Source organism: Pezoporus occidentalis, unplaced genomic scaffold (genome assembly GCF_034315485.1).
Source record: "Pezoporus occidentalis ecotype Australia unplaced genomic scaffold, CSIRO_AGI_Poc_V1 ctg13, whole genome shotgun sequence".
NCBI classification, from domain to species: domain Eukaryota; kingdom Metazoa; phylum Chordata; class Aves; order Psittaciformes; family Psittacidae; genus Pezoporus; species Pezoporus occidentalis.
The window spans coordinates 4,129,928-4,156,093 of record NW_026913103.1 but is presented as its reverse complement, the minus strand read 5'-3'; the positions used below and the strand labels follow the sequence as shown (position 1 = coordinate 4,156,093).

At 38.6% G+C, this 26,166-nt stretch overlaps 1 protein-coding gene across 2 annotated transcripts in view; it reads right to left on the bottom strand.

The window, feature by feature from the left end:
* The window catches only part of CD109 (CD109 molecule), a 78,728-nt gene that overhangs the window by 17,562 nt on the left and 35,000 nt on the right, over positions 1-26,166 (bottom strand). For both annotated transcript variants that reach the window (XM_062608197.1, XM_062608196.1), the window contains 19 exons: positions 25,568-25,807; positions 25,116-25,217; positions 24,959-25,021; positions 23,331-23,507; positions 20,352-20,504; positions 19,544-19,618; positions 19,060-19,120; positions 18,369-18,504; positions 17,492-17,609; positions 14,728-14,841; positions 14,300-14,518; positions 11,588-11,732; positions 10,624-10,800; positions 6,050-6,131; positions 4,511-4,739; positions 3,822-3,987; positions 2,523-2,713; positions 351-506; positions 201-266 (listed from right to left, as the gene is read on the bottom strand). In XM_062608197.1, coding sequence (XP_062464181.1) covers positions 201-266; positions 351-506; positions 2,523-2,713; positions 3,822-3,987; positions 4,511-4,739; positions 6,050-6,131; positions 10,624-10,800; positions 11,588-11,732; positions 14,300-14,518; positions 14,728-14,841; positions 17,492-17,609; positions 18,369-18,504; positions 19,060-19,120; positions 19,544-19,618; positions 20,352-20,504; positions 23,331-23,507; positions 24,959-25,021; positions 25,116-25,217; positions 25,568-25,807 — 2,670 coding nt within the window. The remainder of the gene's footprint in view (positions 1-200; positions 267-350; positions 507-2,522; positions 2,714-3,821; positions 3,988-4,510; positions 4,740-6,049; positions 6,132-10,623; positions 10,801-11,587; positions 11,733-14,299; positions 14,519-14,727; positions 14,842-17,491; positions 17,610-18,368; positions 18,505-19,059; positions 19,121-19,543; positions 19,619-20,351; positions 20,505-23,330; positions 23,508-24,958; positions 25,022-25,115; positions 25,218-25,567; positions 25,808-26,166) is intronic.

The following is a 26,166-nucleotide window of genomic DNA, read 5'->3' as shown; positions in this document are numbered from 1 at the left end:
CAATCATCCAGCAGTACTTAAAAGGCCAGCCCATCGGACAGAAACAAACACATTAATACATCTATTCACACAATATTTGGTTCATAGCATTCTTCAATTAGTAAAATGTTTGGTACTGATTTACTACATTTCAGAACATTGTTCTTACTAACATGTTTAATAAAGGTCCAAAATTCAGCACGAATAACTACACTGCATACCTGAAAGACAGCAAATCCTGTTCCATCCGCTGCCACTGTAATTGTCATTGGTTGTACAGGGTCAAGCTGAAAGAAAGATGAGTAAATCAGTATTTTCAAAGTACTTTCAGTCAGCAATCTTTATGAAATATTCCTCACTTTCTACAGTACCTCCTTGGTCTGAAGCAGAAAACGGTTTCGAGTATCAATCGAAAATATTTCTGGTATTTTCAAAGAAGGTGCTGTCACTGTTAAATCCATTTCTGTTCTGCCTGCAGTAGTTAGAGTTGCGAACAGACTCAAGGCTTGCAGAGCCACCACAGTGTCCTGTTAGGAGAAACAAATCCTTCTGTAATAAACAGTGAATACTTGTGTATAGGCTATGCCTTGGGGAGCTCATGGTCTCCGCATTGTCCTGTTTTTTGATTATGTCGGAGTCTTCATGCAGCCACCCCCACATCTCCATTGGGATTCCACTGCCATGAAGGATCCCAGCACAGAAGAGGGATGGCAACACAAGTTGAACACTTGAAGTGCCTCTTCCAAGTCCTTACAATTATATTCTCACGCTTACATTTCTCACATTTATATTTCTCGCCCTGAATTCAGAAAGAGTTTAAGATGTCTAGAAAAGCTATCTGCTGTTGCTGAAGGTAACTTCAGAGCTCTTCCACATCCTAGGCTGAAATGACTCTCAGAAACACAGGTGAAAATCGAAAGGGCAAAGAACCACCTACAGAGAAGATAAATGATCCCCTTGCCATGCTCTAAAGCAGATGGCTTTTCACCAAGAAACATTCACAGCTGAAACATGAGTTGCACAGGTCAGCATGACAATGCTGTGTCCAATACAAAGCCTGAAAAGTTACAGAATATGGTCTCAACCCATAGTCATAGGCCTCTCTTGCCCAGCAACACAGACTTCGCAGATCTTGCTACTCTTCCCTATGTTTTAAATCTGCTTTCATATATACACTACTTTTTGTACAACTTGTATTCCTGTAAATAATAAATATCCACATTTTATGCCCAAACATTAAAAGCATTATAAAGCAAATTATACTGATAGCAAATTCATAATAAGCTACACCACATATACAAATTGCAGTGAGTTATGACACCCTAACTTACAAAACATCACACATGCAACTGATTACTTTCCTCTTTATTGTTTAACAATACATTACATTTCTAATGTAATAAATTCATGGAAGAAAACACTCCCAATGTTTTTTTTTATGTAATCTCAGAAGTTAACAGAAAGTATGGGGTTGTTTCCACAAAATAAAAATGCCACCCTAAGAGTCATTGTAACAATTTTGAAATCAAAACAGTTTAGACTATGGAAGAACAAACGGATTAAGTTCATTTCTTAACTTCACACTCAGGAGTAAATGGTACACTGATGGATTTTCAAACTTTCAAGTAAAAATGGTTTCTAGAGAATAGAGAAAAGCTTTTTAAACTCATATAGTGCTTCAATCAGCCTCTTCAAATAATAAGCAAGAATCAACATATTATGAAAATATGAGAAACGCAGGGGAACTAGGCTGGTTGCTGCATTTTATTTAGTAGAACTAATTTCTCTCAGATCAATACCAACAAACACTGGAAAATAATGAAGGATAGCCTGTACAGCTTGGTACCAAGCAGTATGAGGAAATATGACATTTTACTGTGACCAGCATTTGCAATTAATTTAAAAGCTAGTTTAAGCTAATGCAATCCAAATTACTATATAGACTTTCTGGATGCCAGCACAGAGTACAAGATGTGGTTTCAATAACATGGAAACCTCCTGGAGATAATGAAGATATTCCAAATTTCATGGCTCATCAAAAATTTATGCAATAATGAGGACAAAGTACATTATTAAGACAAACTGCCAACAGAGGCTCTAGGTTAGGACATTTCTCTAAAACCTACTCCCATTTCTTATCTTAGTTTCAGAAGTTTGAGGACCCACATATGGAAAGAATAGAAAGAGGTTTCTCTCCTTGGAAAGAAAGCAAGCACAGATACTTGGAAAAATCTGATTTATTCTTTTTCCATGGGCATCACTTTCTTCATTTAAGACATTTTGTTATTATTACTTTATATAACTAAGGTGACCCTCTAATTCTGTTTTTTATTACACTTGCTAAAATAGTAAAACTGGTAGTCCAGGTTTAAGATGCCAATATCACAAAGACGGCAAGCCTGCACATAGCCAAGGTTATTATAGCAAAACAAAATCCAGTAATTTTTATGTAAAAATAAAAAAAGTTCCCTTTTTAATTTTTTTTTTAAATACACAATGCTCATTTAGAAAGTATAACAAAGTCCCTTGAGACAAGATATTACCTGAGTAGATGAAAATCCCCCAAGGTGATTTCTTTGCTGACTTAACCATTTCATAATAGGGATACCCTCTGCTAATCTGTCTTGATGAAAGTGCGATAGCAGAGCATATGCTGCAAGTTCAATATCGATGGACCGTGGCTGCCATGAATCAGAAATTTCAGAAGCAGGTGTTATCCAGAAACGAAATTCTCCTGCAGAAGGAACCAATAATAACCTCAGAATGACATCTTTGGACTTCTCAGAAAGACTTAATTAATGCTTATTTATGGTACCTATCCAGGTTTTTTAAAATTGTGTTAATGCTTAGGCATGTGTCACATAAATGACTGACTTAAGCACTTCCTCAGCAGTGGCTGCATCTAGATACAAAAAGGCTAGAGTCCAAATAATCACTCCCATTGATTTCAGCGAACTTCACATTGCTCCTTTTATTGTCAGCTCAAAGTGCTCACATAAAGGAGCCTTTGTGAAAAGGCCATTTTGTGAAAAGACTGTCCTACTCCTTTCTCTTCAGGACTGGAGAAGGCATCTCATGCAGCACAGCTGCTAAACAGCCTCTTCCTTGAGGAAAGCCTTCTAAAACAGCAATTTTCTCCCTTCCCAAAAGTGACCATAAGAAAGTCCTAACCCAGTAAACACAGAAGGACAGAGGCTCTGTTACTAGGTTACAACATTAATTCCTCAAGATTTTTCAGGAGGATAGTTACTATTTTGAGCCCCAAACTTCAACTGCTTACATCCATGTGGTTTGTTCCTCCCCTAAAACAAAGAATAAAATTCAGTCATGCCAAACTCGGAAGAGGTTAAACATAATGAGATGATAGGTTCCTCGAGAAAATGCAACAGACCTCAACACTGTCTTACAGAAAATCCCTCAACTCTTTGGTACTGATTTTAACTAATTGCCACCCAACACCCTCCTAATTGAAACCAGACTGAAATAGCCAACCTCATCCATCTCTCTTTAACCAGCCTGATCTTACTAGTGTATGTAATAGCATGGGAGAACTGACAAGTCATGTTTTTCAGCAGCATCATGGTATTCCCCATCAGGAACATGGTAATTGAGACTGAAAGGCCTAGCTTTGTTCTGAATTGTCATTCTATTTTGGACGCTTTTCATTAAAACTGTCTTGGAAGTTCTTAGTTTATTCTCTATACCATACTCAAAACAGATTTGAATTCGGAATAATGATTCTCTTCATGTCTAATTCCATATGCAACTGCAGATATATAATAAGTATGTTTAAATTTGACTGAAGCCCATCTATACAACTGTATAAGATAGCTGTGCAGTACCTTGGTGTTCGGCTCTCTGGTTCAGTATATTCAGTGCTTCCTTTGCTTTTATACTTTTTGCCCAGGACAATGCATATGTCACAAGTGCCAAAGTGTAATTATCTGAAATGCCTTCTTCTAATTTATCTTCCAGAAAGTTTGTAGCACTCTTGATGACATAAGCATGCTGCAAATGAAGATTATATTGAAGATTGTACAGCAAGTGATTTATTGAAACATTAAAATTTAAAAGAAAAACTTGTACAGAAACATTACTATTGCCAAACAACAACCCAAAAATACTGAAAATCTTTCAGAGTCACAGACATGCACCTCAAAGGCAAGCCTTTTGATCTGGCACTGTCTTCTATGAACGTGAGGAATCGCAGTAAAATCAACTGGAATGACCTAACATCTCTAAGGATAGCTCCCCCCATAAATTTCTTTGCAAGTTCTTGGACTAAAGCCATAACAATATTCTTACTAAAAGCAACTGCCTTCAGTTTTTTCAAAGGCACATAAAATTGAAAAGCCAACAGCACAACTTTGTATTGTCTCAGGTAGCCACAGGAAGTTTAACAAAATCGGTTTAAATTTTGTCTCTGATCAGATGTCCTTCAATTTCCTTGAACTACTAAGTGTTTGCCAAGTACTACGGCAATTTATGAAGTGTTCCAGTAATTGTAAATTCTGTTTATGAATTCCAATACCTGTTTATCTGGGAATCCCAGGAGGGACGACATGATATAAGCTGTGAGAGTGACCGGATTATTGGTGCCTCCTTGAAGATCACTGTGTAACACCTTCCCAGGCTCACGAAACTCTCCATTTAACTTCTGATGCCGAATGATCCATTTAGCTGTATCCATGAGTACATCTTGGTCAATATCTATGAATGGACGAGCTTGAAGGAAACATCTTAATACAAAAGCTGATAACCTTGGGAGGAAAGTTAATCAGATACAACAAAATTAGCGACATATTAACAGCTGCTTCTGTTTAAGATGATGTGTGAATACTGTGATGCATAAGGCGCTCTACACACACCTCCCAAGCACAGAGGAAAATACATGCCTCACCTAGACCAGCAAGTACACTAAGTTTAATCCACAAAAAAATGAAACTATGTCCTTGTTTCTAAAGATCACCTCTTTTTGCATCTGTTATGTTTCAAAAACAAATACAGAGTATAGACTCCAAGTCTGCCAGCACATGTACATCTTTACTCAAATGCTGCTCTCCTGCCTTCTACTGCTGGGCAAAAATGGCAAAAATCATAATTTACAAAGTAATGCAGTTATGAGTATGATGTTAATTACCACCATTTTCCCTGTAATTATATCATTGAAACAACCTTTGTTGTTTTACTAATAATCCCAAATTCTCCTTTGACTCTCTTCTTTGCCAAATATACATTCATGTAACCTGTCACTGCACTACTGAAGTACCAGAGTTGCCAGGTCAGATAAATTACACTCATTTTCCAATCCACTGGGTCAAAGGCACATCTTGCTGATGTCAATGAAAGATGCTCAGTGACTCCAGAAGGAATGCCTCAATCAGTGGCACAGTCACTGGGATGGTTCTCTTTAAAGTCAGCAGTGTGTACTGATATACACAAGTATATTTTAAACTAACTGAACTTGGGTTAGCTGAATGAAGTGCTAGAACTTGTCTCTGTTATCTATCTTCCTTCCACTACTATGCTCACAATGCTTCTCGGCATGAAATTCAGCACTAAAAAAAGGCTTTTTCACCTCTATTTATAGTCTAAAAAAAGGAGGTATGAGAAAGGTAAGTAGGGCAAATTTTTAGCACTAGTAACTCAGTTCAACCCCTAGGAAATGCCTCAGTCATTCTTTAGTCTCCGTATGGAGAAAACTGAAATCTGAAGCAATAATGGTCACATAGCCCTAAATAGTTCTAGTCAACTGGAAGAACAAGTCATTTAATTATTATTCTTCATTCCTTTGAGGAAAGCAACAGAAAAACTTTCAGACCAAGCTATTTCTCTGGATGAAATAATGCACCATTCATCTTCTGCAAAATTAAAGAGCCTTGCCCTAATAATAGCTTTGACAGCATGTTATCCAGCAGAATGACCTTAGAATCATAATGAATGACTAATGAAAACCAGGCAGAAGGCTAATACAGATGGAAATTTTTACCAGCTTCTCAAAAAATTTTTAGTCGTGGGGAAAGTATCTAAGATACTTAAATTCCATATTGAATCTGGCAGAACTACTTACCATGTGCTCCCAGAGGGATCGTCATTTCCAAAGGCACTAAAAGAGCCATCATCTCTCTGGAAAAGCAGCTCTCTCTGGTAGCCTGAAGTGGAAAAGCAGAGACAGGTATTGGAAACTTTCCTCTCATGTGGGTTTTGGCACAAACTGTCTGCTGATGAGAAGCAAGGCACTTTCTAAGGTTGAGAAGAACCTGACATAGTGTTTAATAAAAAGTCTCCCAGATATGTAGGAACACACAAAACCACACAGAAGATGATGAGAAAGCGAGAGCAGTAACATGAAGAATCCATTTACAAAAGCAGAACCAGCAGCTCCTGCTCACGCTCACAACAGTACTCAATGGCTCGAGGAGCACAGCAGCAAAGAGCAGGGAACAAAGTAGCAGCTATAGTTCAGTGCTTCATCAGTTTGGGGAGCTGGAGCTGTGCACACACAGAACTACTCTATGTTTCCAGCAGAAGGAAGGACAAGCAAGTATTTTCCAACTGGAAGGGCAAAGTGTACAGCAAAACTACAAATGCTGCTCAAAACCAGACTCTTTCAGCAGCTTTCTTTTCCCAAATCAAAGCACTAGTTATTCAAACAGGCGTGCTGAAAGAGGTTACTCTGAAGCCAGTAAAAAATATCAAAAGACCTGAATATCCTGAAATCCTGAGACAGATCCATTTAAAATACATGCAAAGATTCTTCAGTATGCAGAACAAGCGCAGCTTTTTCCTGACTGCTGAATGTCTATAATAAAAGTGCCCCAAGGGCTCACTAGCCCCAAGGGCTCACAACCACGAGCAGCATCCTTAATAGTTGACTTCAGTGCAGAACCATGTTCATTAACGTTAGAAATTAAAAGTTTCCTACAATATGCTACTCCCTGTAGTTCCTAAAATCTAAAATCTTCCTTCCCTTATGTTTTGCTTGCCATTTGTTTAGCCATAACAATAATCGTATCTATTTATACCATTTCAGAAGACATCTTTTCTTCTTTCCCTCTACCTTGTCTTTTTCCTTGGCTATTTTGGCTGTTATAATTAAGAAAGTATACTCATTAATTTAACACCTGACAGATAAAGACACAATACTGAATCAGCCAGGCAGGAAGAAAACCTGTAGGCAATCATTAAGTCCTACACAAATTAAGAAATTTATAAATATGTTCCGTGAGGTCCATACAAGTGTTCCCCTGCAAAATGTTCCTTGTTTTTACTGATAAAGAATTAATCACCTGCTTACATACTATTCTGTATATAGCTACATAGTGAGTGAACCACAGCCTTAATTACTGAGGAACAAATGGTCTGATCCCCCAATCTAAGGTATAATGTAAGATGAAACCCCAGTCAGAATCTAAGTAGAAGAGATGGAAAGATACAAATATGAACTGCTACAGTATAGCAGTGCACCTTCCCATAAGAACTCTTAACCCAGTAGCATCAGGTTTAGTTTTCATCTCTTTAGAAGAGTTTGAAATTAAAATTTCCACTTAAATATAGGCTTCTTAGAGTGTATTTATCATGACAGTTATTGATTACATGATTAAAACTGGTGAATCTTTCCTGTACAGACAAATCTGGCATCTCAGTTAATGATCTTGAGGAATCAAGCACTCTTGAGTGGGAAGAATAAAGAAGGAATGAGTGGCACCACCAAGGAAAACAAAAGTCACTGTCAAATTTAAGCCTCAAAATAATGTGCTCTGAGGAACATGAATATATGTATATATACAAATAGATTGATTCCTCTTCAAAGATATATGACTGCAAGGCCTGGAAACTGAGCTTTTTCTGCTTCTTAGCAGAAGGGGCAATACATAGCAATAAGTATTATTATCACCACCCCTTTGGTAGTGTAAAACCACTGAACAAAGACCAGCAGCCTGCTTAACAAAGATTGCTGAGTGGCCCTTACATAGGGAAAAAATTATCTCATAATTTATTAAGATTGGGAGGGATAAGAAAGATGAGCAGAACCAGAGGAATAATGGAGTGATCATTCAGCTATTTCCTACAGTATAGTTGTTTTTTTCTTAACGCCAGCCCCACTGCAGTCTCACAGAAGTCTCCCAACACGCATGCATCTGCCACAGGGGAGCCTGTAAAAATGCTGGAAACGAGATCTGGGGGCTGTGAACTACTGTGTTTGTTCCAGTGGACACTCAATCAGATATGAAAAATGATACTTCAAATGTCAACACATACAAGTGGAAAGGCAAGGAAAAGAAGGATCCTATTATGAAGATGTACACTAGTAGTCCCGGAGGACTGGCTGGAACCCAAGAGATGTAGGAGGCTCGCTGAACAAGACTGAAAGAGGAGTGCATCAGGATGGAAAGGACTTCAGAAATATGTGAAAGACTAGAGGGTCTCAAATTTCAAATAGCTTGGAAATACTGCTCAAATTCACTGTTTGCTTCAGGTCTAGCACCAAAGTTTTCAGGCTGACCAGGATTTTTTTTATTTCTAAAGAAGTGATTTCAAGACAGGATCTGTCATTCTCACAACTGAAGGGTTGTTTGGGTTTTTTTAAAGGCAACTTTTCTTTTGCTTTGCCTTTGTTCTAAGCAAATAAAAACTGATAAAAGAAGAACATACAGCAGTCTCTGCTACCTGTATGATCCCTTCTTCTCACAAGCATTTAGCCTTAAAACTAATTATATTTACTTCAGATTCTGAAGTCCCTTTTTCAAATATTTACTGAATTCTAACAGGTGAAATAAAGTCTGTTTTAAATTGAACTTCATGACAATCCTTTCAAAAACAGAGCTTATAAAAGTTACATCTCAAACTACAGATAAAGTTCAACCTTTTAAAAAAAATCAGTGCAAAAAATAAAATTGTTACAAAAAACTAAAAAAAAAAAAACAATATTTTTTAGACTGTGTCTCTTCAGATTACAAATATGTCAGCGTACTTACTGTTTTATGTAACAGTGTTAAAAGCATGCACCTAAATTCAAGGTCTCAGGAACAAGTTAAGTAACATGATGCTTTGTATATAAGTGATATTTAATCCTAGACTTTTCAGTTGATTTAACTAATAAATATGTTACTGGAAAACTTCATAATTCTATGGTAGCCAAACTCAGGCTTCAAAGAGGTAGATTGCTTACAAACTTCAGAGTAGCTTTTTACATAGCACATCTCTTCCCCAACACCTTACGTTTCAACTAGAGCATGTAGTAGGAAAGGTTTAAAAAAATCATTTAACTGCTTTTGACAGAAAATTGAGATCTTGATGAAAGGAAAATTTATTTTTGAGCTGTGTCTTTTCCAAGGCAAATGTCAACAACTTAAAAAATAAACACAAAAAAAGCCAAAGACTTAAAGGGAGTAGACAACATTTAAAAATGTCATCATAGTGGCTTAGTAGGGGTGTAGCTCACATGATGGTCTCTCTCTATGAACCCGGCTCTTGGCATGCAGAATGACAATGGGAGAGTGATATACTGGAGTTAAGACACTGATCCAAAAGGCACAGAGAAGCATAGTTTAACTATATTCTCCACACTCTGTGATGCCCTGCAGTATTTCACAATTAAAATATTCAACAATTTCCAACTAAAATTTTCCAACTTTTGATTTCCAACACTGAGTTTACTTCTGACCAAATCTAAAACTTGGGTGGGCAAAAGCCAGCCACAAGAACAACCAACACGCCTTGGTCTCTGCAAGGACATGGCAGGATAGGTTGGTGTCACTGAAGACAGATACGTACATAGGATAAATATAGTTCACTCTGCCCACTGACTAATTTTCAACCCCTGTGCCTCAAGCAGAGGTCAGAATTGTTTGCTCACACATGTTTTTTTAAAAGGAGAAGTAACAACCACCTAGAAAATCCATATGAATTACCTTAGAATCATAGAATAGTTATGGTTGGACAGGACCTTAAGATCATCTAGTTCCAAATCCTCTGCCATGGGCAGGACCACCTCATATTAGACTGTGTCACCCCCTTAAGGCTCTGTTCAACCTGGCCTTGAACATGGGCCAGGGATGGAGAATTTACAACTTCATTAGGCAACCCATTCCAGTGCCTCAACACCCTCACAGTAAAGAATGTCTTCCTTGTATCTAACCTGAACTTCCCCTGCTTAAGTTTAAATCCATTACTTGTCCTATCACTACAGTCCCTGATGAAGAGTCCCTCCCTGACATTCTTGTAGTCCCCCTTCAGACACTGGAAGGCTGCTATGAGGTCTCCATGCCGCCTTCTCTTCTCCAGGCTGAACAGCCCCAAGTTTCTCAGCTTGTCTTTATATGGAAGGTGCTCCAGCCCCCTGATCATCCTCATGGCCCTCCTCTGGACTTGCTCCAAAAGCTTCTAGAATACATTTTTCCTCTGAAAAAAAGTAACTATATAAAAACATGTTTTTTTCTGAGCAAACTTGTCTTTCTAAACAAAACCATTTGCTCTAATTCTGTCAGCTCAGAAAAGGAAAATAAAGAGAAGATGGGCTTTTCTTCTAGTTCTCATGACACCAATAGAGCAGTATTTCAAATACCAAATACAGAGTCACAGATATCTTTTTACTAGTGAAAATTCTTAAAAATCTAACACCTGTCTTTTAAGCATACAGACCTTTTCTCATAAATGATACAGCTTTTGATTTAATATCCTCTCTCAGCTGCCTGGTTTTAGTCAGGTATTGCAAAATATAAACATTTGGAGCAAAATTGATCATATTCTGTTCACCACAGCCATAAGGCATCTTAATCAATGACGACAAACCGTTGATAGAAGGCCCAAGTAAATCACCTGAAATATAAAATGTCATTAAAATAAATTAAAGCTTATTGCAAATAAATGCATACCTCACACATAAAGGGTGGTATCATCTAAACTGGAAGAAAATATGCAACATTAAGAACTTTTGTACTAAACACCACTAAACAGGTAGAAAACATACTTCATCTTCTGATCTACTTTGTGCCTACTTACATTCCAACTATGGGGTAATTTCAAACAGCCATCATTAAGACAAGCAGAACTAAAAAAGGATACTAGCAAGCTTTGCAGGACCTTCCTTATTGAACTCTGACTCCCTCTGTAACTCTGAAAATGGATAGCAATACCATAATATTGTAAATTAAATAAAGAAATAACACACTCCATCCATAAGGTCTTCCTATTCTTAGTCTAATGCATGATGTTAAATTATTTTTAATTAATGATTCAACCTATTAATATCACTTAAATAAAAATAAATGTAGTTCCCTAAAAACCTATAAAGCAACAGCCTTTCTGGGCAAAATCTTGCAAGGGTCCCTGGAAGCTCTAGCAAATCCTGCAAGGATAGCTCAGGTTATTAGACACCACCCTTTCTGCTATACTTGACAGAGTTTATTACTTCTAGTTACTACTAGCAACTGCTCTGTTCTTTAAAGACCACCTACACCTGCAATGCAGAAGATGACAGCAGCTGGATTATGAACATACACGTTAGAAACTGGGTTCAACAAAAGCCTAGTGGGCAAAAAACTATTAAAAAAATATAGCTGACCAGTAAATAATAAAGATGGAAAAGGAATAAGGTAATCCTTACCAACAGCAGTGACCTGCACTCTCTCACTGCCACTTACAACATCAGAAGGAAAAGTGAAATCCAAAGTTTTTGACACTGATCGTGGCTTATTCCCAGTCAAATCCAAAAGGACTGTCTGAGAATACGTCTGTTCCAATCCTTCAGCCTATTAAAATAAAGACAAGATCATTGTATTAGGATAGGAGTTGTGTGCTTACCACACTGAGGGATCTAAAAACAATGTCAGGTATTTTGTGCTGCTTACTAACACATCCAGAACCTAAGCTATTGGCCTGCCCAATTAAAGACCTACCTCCACTATTTGCTTCTCAAGACCACGTGTCAATGACAAAAATGCACCTGCAAAATCAATGACAGCATCTCTGATTCCAGAGAGCTCCATGCTTGACTCCGTGGCCAAGCACATGTCAAGGCTGGAGGTGGTACCTTTCATGCTGTTTGCAAGTCTACAGGCTGTTACACAAAAGGAGGACTTAAAACTGAAGTTAGGTACATGACCAGAAAGGTTTCATTTCCTCATGCACGCAAAATCCTAGAGTACTGCTTTCAGGTCTGGGTTCCCCAGCATAAGAAGGATGTGGACCTGCTCAAGCAAGTCCAGAGGAGGGTCACAAAGATGATCAGAGGAATGGAGCACCTCTCCTGTGAAGACAGGCTGAGAGATTTGGGCTTGTTAAGCCTGGAGAACAGAAGGCGCAGGGGAGAACTGAGAGCAGGTTCCAGTACCTGAAGGGGGGTGATAAGAAATCTGGAGATGGACTTCTTACAAGGGCATATAGCAACAGGACAAAGAGGAATGGCTTTAAACTGAAATAGGGTAGGCTTAGATTTGATAGGAAAAAAATTTTCACTGTGAGGGTGGTGACGCACTGGAACAGGTTTCCTGGAGAAGTTGTGGCTACCCCATCCCTGGAAGTGTTCAAGGCCAGGTTGGATGGGCTTTGAGCAACCTGGTCTAGTGGAAGGTGTCCATGCCCACGGCAGGAGGGTTGGAACTAGATGGTCTTTCAGGTCCTTTCCAACCAAAACCAGTCTATGATTCTACAATGCTTCCTTGAGAAAAACTGTCCTTGAGACAGGGAAAATAAATGGGTTTCTTTCCTAGTATAACAGGCTTTTATTCACAACAACTGAACTTCAACAGAAAGGGCAGTAAGTGGCTCCACCTGAAAACAGCTAACAACCCTGCAGCTTAGTGGTTGTAAGTGGTCTAAGGAGACGCTGCAAGAGCTGTCCCTGTTCAGCCTGGAGAAGAGAAGGCTCAGGGGAATACCATCAATGTGTATAAATACCTGAAGGAAGGGTGCAAAAAAGACGGAGCTAGGCTCCTCCCTGTGGTGTCCAGAAGCAGAATAGAAGGCAATGCACCCAAATAAAAGGATACTTTTTTGACTGTGAGGATGTTGAAACAACAAGCTGCCCAGGGATGCTGTGAAGGCCCTCTTCTTGGCAACATTAAAAACCTGACTGTGCGGAGTTCTAAGATTCCTGCTGTAGCTGATCCTGCCACGAGCAGGAAGGTTGGTCTACTTCCTTTCAACCTTGATCATTCTCCAATTCTATGGCCTTAAGCATTTGTTTTAAGGATGAGATGTACAAATATTTACCACCTTGTCGTGGTTTAAACCCAGTCAGGTAATTCGTTCGCTCACTTCCCGCCCTTTCTTGCCCTACCCCTGCTCCTGGAGGGACAGAGGAGAATCGAAAAGAATGCAACTCCCACGGGTTGAGATAAGAACAGTTTAGTAACTAAGGTATAACACAGATCACTACTGCTACCACCAATGATAATAATGATAAAGGAAATAACAAGGGAAGAGAATACAACACCTCAGCACCAGCCAACCGATAACTCGCCCCCCCAGCCCGACCAAGCTCCGATCGATACCTCCTCCAACCCTGCAGTCTCCCAGCCCTTCCGGCTAACTCCCAGTTACATCCTGGGCATGACGTGCTGTGGTATGGAATACCTCTTTGGCTAGCTTGGGTCAGGTGTCCTGTCTCTGCTTCCTCCTGGCTTCCCCTCCTCCCTGGCAGAGCATGAGGCTCACAAAGTCCTTGGCCAAACCAAAACATCGCTATCAGCTCTGTTCCCAGGCCGAAAGTCAAAACACAGCACTGCATCAGCTACCAAGAAGGGGAAAAATGACTGCTACTGCTGAACCCAGGACACACCTTCCACTGAAATAGAGTCTAACATGAATCAGATGTCTAAAGTTAGGCAAGTCTTACCAGTTTCTGCTTTATTAGAACATCTGGGGACTAAATTTTCATCAAAATAAAAGAACGTTCATATAAAATAGGCTTTGAACTAAAGCCAGGTATATGGAAAAATTGTTTGCACTTATCTACAACACAGTTATCTGGTTCACTCTCCACAGATTATTAAGCTAGCTGTAGTACCAGGAGTTCTCTGATGCACAAGTAAGTTTCACCTTGCTTTCAGAAGCATTTGACACACTCTCTGCTGTAGAACTGGTCTATGTGTTCATTTGTGGAAGGGGATCTAAAGAATTTTAAAGGAGAAATTATTTAAAAAGTAATGTTTTCTACTTAAAGCCACCTGACCTAAAACCAACCTTAAAGAGCAAGAGGCAGACAAGTAAAGTGCAGACAAGTAAAGGTAAACAAGTGCAGCCTTTTTGCTGCACTCTGTTGTCTATTTTAGGAAACAATTTATTTCAAGAACAAGCCAAGCTGCAGACTGTTTACCTTTACTAAAACTTTCTGGATGATAGCATCAGAAGCAGCAGATGATATTGCTGTCACTTTGATGGGAATCTCTCCCAGCTGTTTTGGCTTGATTGGGAATTGAACAGTTTTCCCATCTTCACTTGGTACAGACACAGACTGTTGATTTTCTGTTGCATTTATTTCATTGGATGTTAGAATGATTTCAAAAGCATCATTCATATCCAGGATCACAGTAACCTGTAAATACACAACATTTGCAATGCAAAGCATTAATTTTTAAAAACTGCTTTCATAAGCTGCTAACTTTTTTTGTGTATAGAGAAATAGTTTTATGGCCTGCACACTGATGAAAATATCATCTCACAAAAGAAAGACATGGTCTCCACCAGTGATGAAAACCCTGCAGTGTTTAGTAATATTCAAGTACAAAAAGACAGTTATTTTACCTCAGCTTCCTCTTTTAAATAATTAAAGATGTTCACTTCCAAAATGAACTGCTCCCCTCTGATGACAGAGTATGGAAGGTTCAGGAAAATGAAGAACGGTTGAAAAGCTTCTAGCTGCAAAACAAAATCAGCAGTGAACCCCTACAATCAGATACTAGAAAGAAAATGACTACACAACTTGTCTTCTGATCACTTTAAAATTCAGATGACAGAACATGTTTGCTTGTATGCTACAGTTAAGAAAATGTATTGCTGCAGAGCTGAAGCACAAGACAAAGATGCCTGTGGTCATTTGAACCTTTGTGGGTGCCATTCAGGTGAGAGCTGCTAGGACTAAAAGTCTATCATCTGGCAAAACTGGAAGCTGTGATCTGTCCTGAGACAGGTTAACTGTGAACTGTTTTGTCTGCTAAAGTAATGGATGATCAAGAATCTGTCAGCTGCCCTATCTCCATGTCAATACACATGATGGAATACAAAATTACTAACTCGTCTAAATTCTGTAATTCACCGACACTTCAGAATAATGTGTTATTTTGTAAAACTAATTTTGGTATAAGCTCTTTAGTTGTATTTCTAAAAATACATCTCTTCTTAATTAAAACTGCAGGAACATATCAGAAATCAGTTACTTTTATCTGTGAACAGAGATTTTTGGATTAAGTCTTGGCTCTAAGAAGCCAGTGGTAAGCTGTCATCAAGCTCAACAGTATCAGAATTTCACTGTTTATGAACATCTATAAAATACGAATGGCTGAAGCATAATATCCTTTATTACTGAAATGTCAACTAAAAATGGTTGTTTTTCATTAAAAGAATTCTTCCAAGTGTTTTGAGTTTCAGATCCAGAAACCCTCAGCTTTCTTTCTAGCTAGCAAATAGTCCAATGTTTTCTTTTTAAAGCTTTGAAAAGTAGTTTGCTAAGGCTTTCAGTGTCAAAAACTTTTTTAGATATTAGACATAAAAGAAATTCTGATGGAAAATTTTTGGCTACTTCTTAGTTGAGATTTTCCCTATGTAGCTATTTTCTTTGTCTTTTTTTTTTGTTTTGCTTATCTTTAACACTCTTGCAATCCTAAAATTTTACACTCAGGAATATTCCTGTATATTACAACAAAATATGATAGAGCAAAATTATTGACACACTGTGTAGTAGAAGTCTAATAAAAACAAGATGCCAAGCAGTAAATTATATTAAGCACACGGATGTCACTTGTTTATTTCCCTGTTGCAGTTTTCATGCATTTCTTTTGTTTGCTTCTCTGTATGGTACTGATTAACATGTTTCAGCCATATGGAACTACAAGCTCAATCTAAACATCCCAATGAGGGTGAATTACTGAACAGTGCATGTGTGTGATTATAGTTTAAAATCTCAACATCTGCTCTACTTTCAGTCTTCTCAAGTTTGAGGATGAGATGCCAAGGATATATTTTCATACTGTTTGAATCATAAAACTATTCCTCTTTCTCTCCCATCTCTGCCAAGCCGAGTGAAAGAAATGAGAATCATGATTCCAGTCTCAAAGGAGCCTTAGCTGCAAAATCCAGGTCAGGCTCCAAATTCTGTGGTGAAGTTACGATCAGGATGTTCAAAGCATATGTTCTGTGTCTGGTGTAACAGCCAGCTATGAAATCTGTACCTAGATCTCAGTTTGGATCCCAAAAGTTGCCTCTCCCCAAGAATTTGAGGGGAATAGAACTGAAATGGGTAAATGCCTGTCTCCAGTCTATGCCTGCACTAGTCCTGGCATGAAGCTGGTAATCTATGACCCAGTAGTGCAGTTACAACCTCTCTAACATTAGGCACTGAAGTGGAGTTGTCTCAGAAATATAGTTTCTCTAGGTCTTTACATAATGAATAGAAGGATATAACTACCTTCAGATGATCATGCAACATACATAAAATACTAGCTAAATGACACTTTCATAAGTAATTCCTATTTTAAACAGGCTAAATAACTCTAAGTAGCTGTTTCCATAAATATAGAGTGATCCTAGGACAACTGCAGGTGTATGTTGGGAATCTCAGGTTAGAGATCTAACCTGATGTTAGTGCTGAGAAGTGATGAATTTAGCTTAAATCACTAAACTCCTTGAACACCTGGGAAACACAAGAGCCTCAGAAGACAGGAACTTGGCAGCAAGAAGCATCTCATCCCACCACTGGCTCTCAGTGTCCATTGTGCTCCTCAAGCTAAGTCACCCAAAAAGTAACACCTGTGTTTAGTCCAAGACTGGTTTTGACAGATAAATTAAAGCAAGAGCAGAATCCTCCCACCCTCCCTCCTGGGTAAGTGTTCGCAGAGCAGCACAATGGCATGATCCTTCCAGCCTCTCCCATCCCAGCCACCTCCTCCCAGCTAGTCTGTACAAACGTCCCTGCATGTACTATCAACTCATGGAAAGCCCTCGTGGCAGAGCCAAGAAAACATGGAAACACACTATCCTCACAGTCAATCCCTGCTTCTAAGTATGAAAATGGCATATCCTGAGAGTGCTCTAATAAAACAACTGCTCCAACACAAACAGGCACACAAGCATCTGTGAGTCTGAGAAATTTACATGAGCAGGAAGGGGAGGCAGATACAGTATCACCTATGTCTTCAGTCATAATGTTTTCTTTACAGTTTGAATACACATGGCTTTTCAGTCACTTTACTAAGTATAAGGAGATAGCTGCTGTTAGAACTAAAATAGAGCATCCAGTAATAACCTACAGTGTTACCAGCATTTAAAGGAGAATTGTCTAGTGCTAAGGTACCTCCACAGGAGCAGTTGTCACTCCAAGCCCGCTGTTTTCAGACATCACAAAAGCACTGGCTACCCAGGATGTGATGGTATCAGGTACAGTGACTTCCATTGTGGTGTCCCTGTCAGATCTGATGGCAAAAGGGTAGAGACTTTCAAAAGCATCTATTTACAGACACCAGTAAGTGGACACAAATGTTTAAAATGCATCAAAAATTAAGTCCAAACTCTTGGCAGGAAAAGCTGCTGATTAACTGTTCTTCTTTTCCTAATCATTTAAAAAAAAATGTGATGGAATCAAAATGATTTCAAAAAATTAAACTATTTTAAATTACATGTATTGAAGGTAATTACATTTAATCACATTACATGTAATCAATTTTTACTTTGTTTTTCCTTTAAAACAATCCGAGATGAAGGTTGCTTCCTGAACGTCTCAACTGTGAAAGAATACGAAACTTGTGCTGCACAACACAGGTCAGATTTCACCATCATTTGACAGTTTGAACTGCTTACTGAATTAGGTGCAGACAGGTACAGGTTTCCCTTTCTGGGCTAATCACCATCTTCTCATGTACTGTAGAGAAAAAGACTGGGTCTCTCTATCTGTTATCTCCCCATCTGTAAAGGGATGAGAGTTTCTTTTGTCGCCAGGGTTTTTATTTAGTTTCTACTGAAACTACTACTTCAGTCAGGCACTGTCCTATTTTGTGCAGTTGTGTACACCTCATGTGGTGGGTCTCCAATCTCACTTGTGGCCTCTAGGTGGTAGCAGAATATAAGTAATACTACATTTTAAAGCTATCCTCTTCAGCACTAGTGCAGAACGCTAAACTACAAAACAACAACGGGAAATGTAAATCAGTTTCCATTTGCTTCTAAGCTCATACCTAGTTTTAGTGTCGATCCAAAGCCAAGTCTCTGGAAAATGTGTCCGCACATAGAGATTGCTGAAATCAGGAGGTCCATTTTTAGATACTGGCATATCATCACCGAAACCATCCTCTATGGGTATCATTCCACCATCTACAAAACAAAAAATTACTGTCCTACTTACAAATATCTAGGTTTAACAAAAATCAAATTAGTAGAGTTAATAAAAGTCAAATTAATACAGTGTTTGGATTATAATCTATACCTTTGCTACACATGGTAACACTACTCCCATCACATTAGGAACTATTTATTTTTTCTTGCTTGGGTTTTTGGGGGTTTAATAAAAAAAGTTTCACACAAGCTTAAATTTCTACCTGACCTTCCTGGAGTGCTTATGGAACTGGTGTAATATGCCTACAGCTGACAAACCACTGCAGCACGTATCAGCTGGAACTGCAAACAAGAACTCCGTCCACCCTCAGGCCTTGCAGGAGTAGTGGTGCTCAGGACAGCAGCAAAAAGTAAGTTTTTTAAATAGTAGTCATATGCATTTTGTATGTCTTGAGCCTTGGAAATGGTAATAGTTTGTAAGGCTGGATGCAGCCTGTACACAGTACTGCAAGAAGACCTAATAGGGGCTCTAACCCACAGACCTCCTTCCCCACTAAGTAAATTAGATTTGGCTAATTTATTTTTATTACTTACAAAGAAAATGCTCCTTATCCTCCTCAAGAATTGCATCAGTTGATACCCAAAGGCTGCATTTCTGGATAAAATTTATACAGTATATCTCAATACAGGACATTCAGGACATCAGCAGTGCTTATCTATTTTCCTTTTTTTTTAATTTCTTTTTAAGAAAATAAAGTCATAAAGCAATTACAGAACTAAAGCAAGGAACCGAGAAAACTGAGATCATCTGAGTATTGCATTTAATAACTGAAAACTTTTCAGAGGGAAGGCAATATCAAGCACAAAGCAATCCGTATTTATGAAAGTATAAACATATTTCTTTGCATTCAGATTATTGATAAATTTCTCAATTTAAAACTCATATAAGCCATGAAAACAGTATATTGTCTACAATCTCAAACTTCAAAAAGGGCATTTACTTCTAAGCAGTGATTTGCAAATCACTAAGCAGTAAAACACCCCAGCTTAGAATTAAAAAAGAAAAATTAACAAGTACCTGAAAGACACCAAAAGAACCTCTGACCAGGGGGAAATATTGCACTGTGCTGTATAAATTGAGCTCATGGAACACCTAAGACAAAAAAAAACAAAATCATCCAAAGAGTGAATGCAAATTCACATTTTTCAGAACTTTCACTGTTGTAGGTGCTAATTCATAGAGCTATGCCTTAAGCATCAGCTTGCTTAGCTCTCCTTGGTAAACAGAAAAGAATCTGTGACAGGATGAAGCAGATCTGCCTGCAAAGGTTTCGTAATCAATGGAAGAGTGACCAAGACTATATAAGCCTAAAATAGGAGCCTACAGCCCACTGATATTCTATGGCACTTAGGCCATGTCATTTGAGCACTTTAGAAATGACGCATATTGCAAGCTCTCCCAAATTGTTGATGCACTAGAGCTTCTGCAAATAAAGGGAATTCAAAAAGATGAGTAATTTATTCTTCAAAAAATAAAATTATTTCTTTATTTCATATTGCTAATTTTAAAGAGCACAAAGAACAAACCATTAGGAGTTTTTTCTTTTTTGTCTTTCCTGAATGAAGAAACTGCCAAGTGTTAACAGACCAGTTTATCAACATAAAAACAATCAAATATTAGTTGGAATTAGAAATGCTGGGGTTATCACTTTGTATGCCTTACTGTCTTTTCCACTTATGTTGCTAAACTACTTGCAAAACTAAAAAATACTTACTAAAAATCCTGCCCAAAGAATATTACTCGTTCAGAACATAAACTGAAACTTTTCCATAAACATATATCTTTCAAACACACAATAATGAAACCTTTTCTCTCATTCACTTACAGAATCTTCTGTTATGTCACTAGCTTCTCCTAGAAGCTTTGCACTTTTATCAACAACTGCAAGTCCAATTACTGATCCTGGTTCTGTTGTACTGATTTTAAGGGAGACTTTCTCAGATGGCTTGACCTTATCCTTGCTCCAAGACATTTTAATCTAGAAAAAGGTAAAAAACAGCACTGGTTTAAATTATACACTGATATTTACAGCCACTAAGCATTTTCTTAGCTTAATTTGCTATAATTAAGACTGGATTTCCTTTTCCTAGGACCTTTGAGAAAATACCACAGCACTCATTTTGCTCTCCTGCTCTGTTAACACACCAGCTCCTTGGACTGGTGGGAAGTCAGCATCAGGATCCACTGTCATTTCAACCACCTTTTAGAATACAAGAACCAATCTCTTCAGGCACAAGGATACACCAGTTTCTACAGCTGAGGACAGTAAAAGAAACACATCTGCAGTTTATCAATGCACAACACCGTATGTAATGTCTTTAGGGAAAGGTCACTTGGGGAGGATTATTCAGCTTTCAAAGATTACAAGTGTTCCACAGTGAAATCAATACAGAAAAGGGTATAAATAATAAGTGCATGGGTAATGAAGAAGGAAACAGATAGAATAATACAGCTCCAGCCTTCCCCAGGGTACTGAAGAGAGGAAGAGTGATCTACTTAAATTATTTCTAATACACCTCATTGCCACTACAGCAGATGACAGTGCAGAATTTCTGTTTGAAATAAACAGTTTTACTATTTTCCTTCATCAAAACACCCCTACTACGAACACTTGAGGTGGAATTCAACTCCACACTTAAGTTACTTACATTTAGTTGTCCACGTTTCAGTTCAGTTTTTAAGCTCCCATCACACAGTTAAAAGAAATAATGGAGGCTAGAAAGCACTTTGGCTCACCATAAAGCAGAAAATCCAAGTGGTGGTCAAAAAAAACAGTCCTACCGGCTCCACTGACAATACTGGCTGTGGGTGGGATTCAGTTACATAAACACTGACAGTGCCATTTGAGATGTTCAAAGGTATCCAAGACATATCCAGTGGTGCTGCCAGATGACACATAACTTTTCCTTCTGGAGCAGGCTTCAGGAGTCCAGGAAGAGTAGCTTAAAACCACACTCTCTTTTGGGGCAACTGATTTTCTGTAAACTGAGTTCAGACACCTAACTCAGATACAGAGATGAGACTCAGTCACCTCAAGGCATCTGGAACCACTTGGGATGTCCCACGACACACTGTCTGACCCTCAGCTCCCATTCCAGAAAGGGACAGGTCCGCCATAGGACCTTTGAAATGCCCATTCATCCCATGATGACACCTTGAATACTCAGTGGCCTCTTTGAAGACACTAGATGTCTGTGCTTAAGCAACCAAATCCTGACTCTACATGTAAATACATGAATCTATAGATGTCTGAATCTACAGCCCCATCATACCTTTCCTCTGATAAATCTGTGTAGCGGTATCTTCCAAGCACATTCAGTATGAAAATCACAGAGCAACAGCAAACACATTAATGTTGACAACATAAATGGGATTAGCTCCATGTGCGCTTCACTGTAAATGGTCATTAGACTGATTCACACAGAAAAAACGGTTTGTTTCTAGGTAAACTGTGGCACTGCAGCTCTGTATATTTGATTTTACCAACTCATTTGCAGAAATTAAATGCTTGGCAAGGCTACGCATTACAGAGAAAGTAGCTTTCCATAGTCCTGAGTTAATTTCAGGGGCTAGTGTCGAAATGGCAAAATGGAAAAAGCTCAAAATTTGAAAGCCTTTGAGAAAGTAGCTTTCCTTATCTTACATTTTTTCTCTATTCAGTGAAATATAGAAAATACAGTAAGGTTAATATTAAATTCTCACAATTTATTGTCTCAACTGTTCATCCTCTCTGTATATACACTAGGATTATATTTTTCATCCAAAAACTACATCTAAACAAACTGGTGTCAGATCAAACTTTACCTCATTGCTAAAAACATAATGTAATCTTATCTGTGGACACTTCAATCAGTGAAAAGTTTTCCATTTGTTTGCAGAAGACTGAACCAAATTGTTATGCCTTCCACATTAACAATACCTTCCTGCATCTACCCTAAATCTCCCAAATTTCAACTAAATTATCTTGTTTTCTGTTTGCTCAGATTCTTCAGACAGTGGTACATAATAGCCATAATCAACAAAGGTGTGTCTGCAGCTCTCTCACCATCCTGCCTTTACACTTCCTCATCTTGTGATAACAATGCTCATAACCTGAGTTTGGATAAATCATGAAGTGAATGGATAAATTTTTCATGCAGAAGTAAGGCAAACAGCCTCCCTACCAATGTCTGGTTAGAAGCATTAAAGTTTCCATGGGGGAGGAAGAACCTGAACCCATGAAGAGCCTTTGAGCAGTCTCACCTGTAAAATGTCACAGTGAGGCTTCTATTTGCACAAAGAATCAAATCTCACCCTGATATGTAAGCTGGAAAAATCAATTCATTGCTGCAGTAGTAATTTTCCCACTCTTCCTCATGCACTTTTGAGTTAAAGTACATACAGTCACATAAAACACAAGCACTGGTCACACCCACTGATGACATACCACATACAATGTGACCACTGCCTTGCTAGAAGACAAAGTCTTCATCAATGTTCATAGTTCCACACTTAGAGAACTTATAAGTACCTTTCCACTATATTTGCCAGAGCAACCTATGGCTCAGTAACTGACCAAACTATTAATATAAAAGGAGATGCTGTTTATGTGGAAAACATAGGGCTAGTAGAAATTTCTTTCAGATACGCAACAGCTGGACCCTAACTGCACTGGCATTATCAGAAGTCTTTCCAAGGACACAAACCTCAGATTAGATCCTCTATGAGGAAGTTTTTACATTTACAAACCTATGATCTAAAATACTGTTTACCATGCAATAGATAGATAAAAACATGGTCTCAGACTCAAGTTCAACACAGTTACCTTGTCATCCAACACAGGCTGAATGGGGACAGTGAGCGCATCATTTACAACCACTCCAAGCTCATCAACGTAGAATACAAGTATACATGCCAAAGGAGCCCAGGAATTTTCTGCTGTTAAAGTGAATGTTTTTGCAGTCTTTGTGCCAAAAGCCATAATTTGTTCCTTAGATAACACCTTAAAGGGAAAAATTAAAAACGCAATCTGTTGATATTTCAATACGTAGTAAACTCTGCAATTCCTTCTACAAATAGCTGTTAAAAGAAGTAGCATATAGCTGTAATTTTTATTAAATTGTTGACCAGTTCTGTGAGACTGGGTATGGAACAGGCTAGTAATGTAATACTTAAGTATTAGAAACACCTTTTTTCTGTGCTTTAATTTCTGTATCACCATGGACAGGAACTACAACAATGAGTGCACAGCATAACATGACATGAGAACATAAAAACACAACACTAATAGGACTGAGTCATGTGGGTCATCTATAATAGCACTTGAATTTGGATCAGGAAGACACAGAAAGAAAACCTCCCAAACACTCATAATTAGCACACACTGCACCATGGAAAGTGTGAACCAGGGCCCACTAACATATTCCAGTTAAAAACCGGCATTCATCAGATTACAGCTAGTCTGAAGGTACCTCAAAACATCTGGAGTTTTTTCACTTTTTTTCAACTTTTTTTCAACATTTTTCACTCTAAATCTGTTCCTACTGGGCCATTCCACTTACTAATGAAGACAGAGCTATGAAGGGTAGTTCCCTGTCCTTGACTGCACGGACCTGATTCTTTTTAAGTTTTCTAGAGAGTGTTTCTATTTTAGAAAACACACTTGAATGCCCACATTTTATACTGTCATATGGTTTTCCTTATTCAATTTACTATTAAAAGTCTCTGAAAGAGAAAGAACTGTAGTTATTATGATCATTATGGTAAAGACTGTGCACAAGACAGGCATGTGTTAAGGACAGGATGGGAGACCATGATGTATAGATAACAAACCCTTCAATACATATGCTGTAAAATGCAACACAGCAGCTGAGCCATTGAACAAGCCTTTACTCAAGCCTTGTATTTTAAAACGCTTCCTAAGAAGTTCCATTTTTAACAATGCCACCCTGCCAAAGACCACGTCTTCTCAGAGGCAGGTCTTCTCCTCACCTTGTGCCTGAGGGTTCAGCCCTGACAGTCCTGAACTTGTGTAAAGCTTCTACCTGCATCTGCAGGACCTGCTGGCAAGCCCCAGCTTGGGCTGCTCCTGGGATATCCCTGACCCTTCTCACATCACTTCATCCCGTTCCTGTGCTCTGCACAGCATTGCTCTTGCAGTTGTCTTGTGTTACACATCTGCAAGCAGAAATAATCCAACAACCAAATAAGAGACATGTTTCTTCCAGAAAGCACCTCCCTATAGTGCCAGGGGCCTTTCTGCTAGGTAGCAAAATGAAAGTCTCAAAAAGGTCCATTCCAATGGAAAGCAAGTTCTGGGGCCACCTCCTTCACAAACCACAATAAAAAAATCTGAATCTCTCTAACATCCAATCACATCCCACTCACTGGAGTATTTGTCAAGTTGGTAAAAGTCATCTTGGATTTTCCCCATATGTAAAACCAGTAACTTACCAGATAGTGGAACTCTCTCACTGGCTTGTTGCTTGAAATGCTCAGCTCAAAAGGTTTCCCAGCCTAGGAAAAGCATCAATTCACAGAGATGAGTATGAAAACATGATGAGTAACTTGAATAGGTTCTTAACTTGGCAAGTTTTGTCTCAGACTGTACCTTTATATCCTGGCTTTTTGTTTTAACCTGGAGATAAGTCTGGCTGGGGGAGCTGAACACATCATAAACACCTATGTCGGTCCTACTGCTGAGGAACTCTGCCTGCATGGCAATGCAAAACAAATCTCTTTAACAAAACAGCAAAATCAATGTGATGTTCACATATATGGTACTGTTTACAAGAGTATGGTAGCTTCAATGGCAGTACAGGATCACTTTACTGCTTCCTTTAGGTCTCTTTTGGGTTTTTTCCCTTGATATCTTGGTGCAATTAGACCACATTTAGATGGGATCTGTCACTTTCTTTCCAGCTCTAACATGAATACGAGGTAAGGAAAGTAATACTAGGTGACATATCAGCTGTTGCAGAGGGCAGGAACAACATATCATTGATCACAGCCTGCTCAATTTGGTGTCCCACAGCTCCAAAACAACATATTACAAAGCATTACCTGAACTCTCAGAGTTTTTGTATCTGGCAGGATTGGAAACTCAACATCAATTATTCCATTTTCTGGCACTGTGTAATTCAGCACATGGACTGTCAGATTTCTCTCCTCTGTTGCCTCGTTCTCAAGGTGTGAAAGTGAAGAGTGGTGAAAAAGCAGGTCTGACTGTTGTGCAGTGATTACGACAAGATTCTGCCTCTCTTCAGCTGTCAGTTGGTTGCTATCAGAACGGGTCACCTTTAGCTAAAAAACAAAGAAAATATCCATCAAACAGGGTAAAGCTAAAATGCAAACATATATAACAACATATTTGCACTCATAGCATATCAAAAAGCCAAGGGCATCCTCAGATTTCTCACACATCAGTAACTTTATTTTTAATCCCTTGCGAACACTGCAGGTAGGCAAGTCAGCCAAGAACAAAATTATTTGTAACTCCAGGGAGTCAAAATAGAGCAGAAGCAAAGCAGATGGAACTGAGTTCACTCTACTATCCATCAATCGATTAACTTGCATCAAGTCTTATCCCCATATTCAAGTCCAATCAACTCCAGATTCTCATCCATGGTAAATCCATTCTCTTTCTGCATTACACAGTCCGA